Genomic DNA, 5,873 nt, shown 5'->3' with positions numbered 1-5,873 from the left:
GCCGCTCCCTACGCAAAGAGACCATGCCGCTCTCTGGACTATCGCTTCGTACGGCTAGCGCACAATCAGTTCGACCTCTCTGCACCTGTACAGCCCGCATTTTCATCCAAGGCCTTATGTACGTTGTCGAGTTCATCATCCTTTTGGTGTGCTCGCATGACGTTATCCTCGGGTGGGACTTCCTGTCACATCATCATGCCGTCATCGACTGCGCACGCGCTGAAGTTCAATTTTCGCACCTGTCTGACGAACCTTTGCACGAAACTCTTGAGCGGTCCCCAAAACTCGTCGTACGTGAAGACACTGAAATTCCGCCAGCCTCTCTTGCCGTTGTCCCTGTTTGCTGCGATGACCATAACGACGCTACAGTAATGTTTACACCTTCCGACATTTTCATGAGCCGCTGAGCCGTTTCCTTGCCTTTCGCTACACTCGACGTCACTGCGGGCCGAAGCAATATTTTCGTTCACAACCCCCTTTCTGCACCGCTTACGCTACTTGCCGGCGAATGTCTCGGTCGAGTGGAGTACCTCGATTCCTCTTTATTCCTTAACATGCCAGACGAATCGTGCAGTAGCGCCTCGACCGAACTTCATGCCCTTTCCCCACTGGTATGCTCATCGAGTGACACCTTCTCGAGTTCCATCGCCGACCCCTTAAGTGCCCATGAACGCGCCGAGCTTCTTAATCTCCTCCAGCACTTCGCGAATTCATTCGACGTTTCTCAGCCGCAATTGGGTCGGACTTCCGCAGTGCACCACTACATTGACACCGGTTCACACCAGCCATTGCGTCAAAGACCGTACCGTGTCTCTGCTGCAGAACGTCACGTCATCCACGACCAGGTCGAAGAGATGCTACGCCGTCGCGTTATTCAACCATCGCACAGTCCTTGGGCATCTCCTGTCGTTCTAGTTCGAAAAAAGGATGGATCGATTCGATTTTGCGTCGACTCCCGGCGATTAAACAAGGTGACGCGGCAAGACGTCTATCCACTACCGCGCATCGACGACGCCCTTGACAGCCTCCAAGGAGCCGAATTCTTCTCCTCCTTAGACTTACGATCGGGATCCTGGCAGGTTCCTATGACAGAAGCTGATCGCCAGAAAACTGCGTTCATTACACCAGATGGCCTGTACGAATTTAACGTAATGCCATTTGGGCTTTGTAATGCTCCTGCCACGTTTGAACGACTCATGGACAACACACTGCGTGGACTGAAGTGGTCTGTGTGTCTATGCTACCTCGACGACATTGTCGTTTTTTCTCCCGATTTTCCTACACATCTGCTTCGGCTCCAACTGGTTCTGACGTGTTTAACCAACGCTGGGCTCCAACTGAATCTTAAAAAGTGCCGCTTCGCCGCGCGAAAGCTGTCCATCTTAGGGCACATCGTGTCCAAGCATGGTGTTCGACCCAACCCTGCAAAACTGCGAGCAGTCGCTGAGTTCCCGAAACCTACTACACTGAAAAAATAACGCAGTTTTGTCGGACTATGCTCGTACTTCCGGCGCTTCGTGCGAAATTTTGCGTCGATCATGTCACCACTGATCAACCTCCTGCGCGGTGATGCAGACCTTTCATCCTGGTCTTCTGACTGTGACGTCGCGTTTGCCACGCTCCGTCGTCTGCTAACATCTCCTCCAATTCTTCGGCATTTCGACCCAACAGCTGCAACGGAAGTTCACACAGACGCTAGTGGGGTTGGTCTAGGCGCCGTCCTCGCCCAACGCAAGCCGGGCTACTCCGAATACGTCGCGCGCTTATGCGAGTCGCACACTTACTAATGCTGAGACCAATTACAGCGTCACTGAAAAAGAATGCTTGGCGCTAGTGTGGGCGCTTCGCAAGTTATGCCCTTATTTGTACGGTCGCCCATTCGACCTGGTAACGGACCACCATGCATTTTGTTGGCTCGCCACATTGAAAGATCCTTCTAGCCGCCTAGCTCGGTGGGCACTGCAAATCCAGGAGTACGACATTCGTGTCATCTATCGCAGCGGACGCAAGCATTCTGACGCCGACGCCCTGTCGCGTTCGCCTTTACATCCCGACTCGGCCTGCGGAACCAACTCCGTCGCATCTCTCGACCTCGACTCCTTTACCAGTGAACAACACAAGGACCCGTAGATCGCTTCCCTTTTTAACTGTCTCTCTGGATCGTCAACCACTGCGGTACCACGATCTCTCCGACGTCAAGCTGCTCATTTCGCCATTCGTGATCGGCTGCTACACCGACGCAACTACGCCCCCGAAGGTCGTAAGTGGCTCTTGGTTGTCCCGCGCAGCTTACGATCACAAATCTGCGCCTCCTTTCACGACGATCCCCAATGTGGTCATGCCGGAATTTTCAAAACTTACGAACGCATTCGCCATCGCTTCTACTGGCGCGGAATGTATAATTTCGTTCGAAAATTCGTTATGGGCTGCCCTGACTGTCAACGCCGCAAATCACCGCCTTTCCACTTGTCCGGTGCGCTTCAACCGCTTCCGTGCCCTGCCAAACCTTTCGATCGGATCGGAATTGATCTCTATTGCCCTCTACCGACAACATCAGATGAAAATCGGTGGATCATAGTCGCTGTGGACCATTTAACACGCTACGCTGAGACCGCCGCCCTTCCAAGTGCCACTGCGCGGGACGTAGCATCCTTCATCCTTCATCGCTTCATACTACGACATGGTGCACCTCGAGAACTACTAAGCGACCGAGGTCGAGCCTTTCTATCAGAAGTCGTCACGTCTCTGCTTTCTGAATGCCATGTTGTTCATCGCAAGACCACGGCATACCACCCGCAGACTAACGGGCTCACGGAAAGATTTAACCGCACCCTTGGCGATATGCTCGCCATGTATGTGACATCCGATCATACTAACTGGGATCGCATTCTTCCATTCATCACGTTCACATATAACACCGCGACACAGTCTACCACTGGATTTTCACCTTTCTTTCTTCTTTATGGACGCGAACCATCTCACACCATCGACACTCTCCTTCCATACCGTCCTGACGCATCCGAATGCCCATCTGTGTCCGAAGCTGCCCGAAAGTCGGAAGAGTGCCGTGAACTCACATGCACCTTTACGTCACAAGAACAACAGCGCCAGAGAGAAAACAACGCCGACTCTTCACAAAGCCCCAGCTATTCCCCGGAATCACTTGTATGGCTGGCTGTTCCTTACCAAACCCCCGACATTTCCTCAAAACTCGTTTCAAAGTACGAGGGCCCATACCGCGTTTTGGAGCAAACCTCGCCGGTGAATTTTCTCATCGAGCCACTTTCCCCATCTGACGACATGCGCCGGCGTGGACGTGACATCGTCCGCGTCGCCCGCCTTAAGCCATATCATAGCCCTCTGCCTCCAGACTCTTAGGTCGCCAGGATGGCTCTTTTTTGGCGGGGGCAAATTGTGAAGAAGAAAACGTATCGTTGGCAAGCAACATCGCCACCGCTTGGGTACTGGGTGCTGGGCTTCGCTCGCTCGGCTCGTGCTGATCATCGCCGGCATCTGCTTGACCGTTCCTCTTGTCCGATCGTGTTTCGTCGTAGGACCACCGTCGCAACAGTCGCCAATAAACACTTTTTCAATATATATATATATATATATATATATATATATATATATATATATATATATATATATATATATATATATATATATATATATATATGCAAAGTGCGTCAAATAATGAGGTATATGTGGGTTTACATTAACCAAAATTACTAACTACTTTTGTAACCAACGTAACAAAAAAGCGAATTTCGTTAGCTCTGGCGGATCAACATAACATTGATAGATAGATAGATAGAAAGATAGAAAGATAGCTAGATTGATTGATTGATTGATTGATTGATTGATTGATTGATTGATTGATGGTATTTGGCTCAACTATATTGATTCGGGACGTTTTACGTTTCAATAACATAGGTATAAAAGTCATGCGCGATTTTGTCTTTGTTGATATTTTTTTTTTTGTGCTATAGGATACGAGCGAATATTCTGCATTGGTCTGGTGAATGCGTCGGGCCAGAAGTCATGACATGCGATATCTACATGGAATATTTTGTTCTGTCCTTGGCTTTTTTCCTGCCCATTTCGTTTGGTGATCCTTCTTGATGACGTCGATGCATGTGACACAAACAGAGCGAGGAGACCTTTGTCAGGACGAGATAAAAAATATCAGAAAACAGGGCAGACTCGTCGCTTACAATCGAAAGCAGTATCCGGCGCTCAGAATCTGTAGCCCGTATAGCGCGCTATGGGTGTATCAGTAGCACTCAATAAACAAGCACAAGGGGGGGGGGGTGGGATGCAGATAATCACCAGATCAAGACAGCATGAGTGATCTCCCTTTGGTCCTGTCAAAAGAGTGCACTTGTCCGTGCCATGCCAAGATGCCACCACTCAAACAGTGATGCGCTGCTTTAATATGCCCGAAGCTGATGTTGCACAGTAGTCTGATTTGTGGGGTTTAACATCCCAAAACCACCATATGATTATGAGAGACGCCGTAGGGGAGGGCTCCGGAAATTTAGACCACCTGGGGTTCTTTAACGTGCACCCAAATCTGAGCACACGGGCCTACGACATTTCCGCCTCCATCGGAAATGCAGCCGCCGCAGCCGGGACGCACAGTAGTCTGTTGGTTAGAGTTAGAGTGTTGGTTAGAGTGTTGGTTAGATGCATACACGCCGCTAACGCGAGTGGGATGTATCGTCACCAGCCTGAGTGTACGCCCACTGCAGGGCTCATGCCTCCCCAATGTTCTGTGAATCAACCCCGTCCTGTGCTTTCTGTTGTCATACGTTATACCTGCAAACTTCCAAGTATCACATGCTCATGTAACTTTCTGTCTCTCCATCTTTCGTGGTGGATGCAGCAACGACGTAGAAGTAGAGAATCAGCCTCGCGAGCAAGAGGTCCGTGGTTTGAATTTCGGTGCCGGACAATGCTGAACCGGATCGAGTGAAAAAAAAAATAATCCGCGTGATGATGGGATCGAATTGAAAGAAAAGGCCTGGGATGCCGCCTTACGGACGACGACAGCCGATAATGCACTCCCTTACCATGAGCGGCATCGGCCACCCTTGTGCAGTACTTGGCCACTACCTCCCACATGAATACACTACTAATGGGTGTATAGTTGCACAAAAAAAAAGATAGCTCGTAGAACGAGAGTTCCATAATAACTTTTGGTATAACAGCAGAACCACAGCCAGGATTTTTTTTTTCAAAGAAGGAGGCGAGGGGCACTCTTTGAGCGCCTTGACAATTTATAGAAACAACTATTTGCATTATCGAATTGCCGTAAACTACCACCTTCCACGTGAATATCAGGAGAACAAAATACTCCACACAATGACGAATACAGGTAGGTAATCACTTATTTAAATTTTCTCGCTGTGAGTACGTATACTGTGAACAACCTAAGAGAGTAATATGCTGTTTAGTGACACACTCGTGTATTTGTAGCCGAGACAATAAGAAAACACTTTCTATTTCCGATGGAGGCAAGGACGCTTGAGGCTCGTGTGCTTAGATGCACGTTAAAAAAATACATGGTAGAAATTTCCGGAGCCTTCCACGACGGCATCTCCCATAATTAGATCACGTTTTTTGGACGTTATAGACCGTAACAACTGTTTACAGTTAACACTGTGGCTCTAAACCATTGACGAGATTATATATGATTACTGCATTGACCATACAATAAACTCTCTGGAGCCAGCCTCCGAGTGTTCCTTTTTTTAATGTGTTTGATCTTTTCACGCAATTTTTACAGCATTTCAGCTGTCAGCTATCGTGCCGCAATATTGCGTAGCGCCAGATATATTATCTTTTCTCTCGTAAGGAGCTCGAATGCATAA

General features: G+C 49.0%; 1 protein-coding gene across 1 annotated transcript in view; it reads right to left on the bottom strand.

Annotated features, from left to right (window-relative positions):
- Oda (Ornithine decarboxylase antizyme) overlaps nt 1-5,124 on the bottom strand; it is an 18,891-nt gene extending 13,767 nt beyond the window's left edge. The window contains exon 1 of the mRNA XM_075893205.1: nt 5,073-5,124. Coding sequence (XP_075749320.1) covers nt 5,073-5,124 — 52 coding nt within the window. The remainder of the gene's footprint in view (nt 1-5,072) is intronic.
- Between the last annotated feature and the right edge of the window lie 749 nt (nt 5,125-5,873).

The sequence above is a fragment of the Rhipicephalus microplus genome, chromosome 4 (genome assembly GCF_043290135.1).
Source record: "Rhipicephalus microplus isolate Deutch F79 chromosome 4, USDA_Rmic, whole genome shotgun sequence".
Classification (NCBI taxonomy): Eukaryota; Metazoa; Arthropoda; class Arachnida; order Ixodida; family Ixodidae; genus Rhipicephalus; species Rhipicephalus microplus.
The sequence above is the reverse complement of the archived record's forward strand: the minus strand, read 5'-3'. Positions and strand labels throughout refer to the sequence as shown.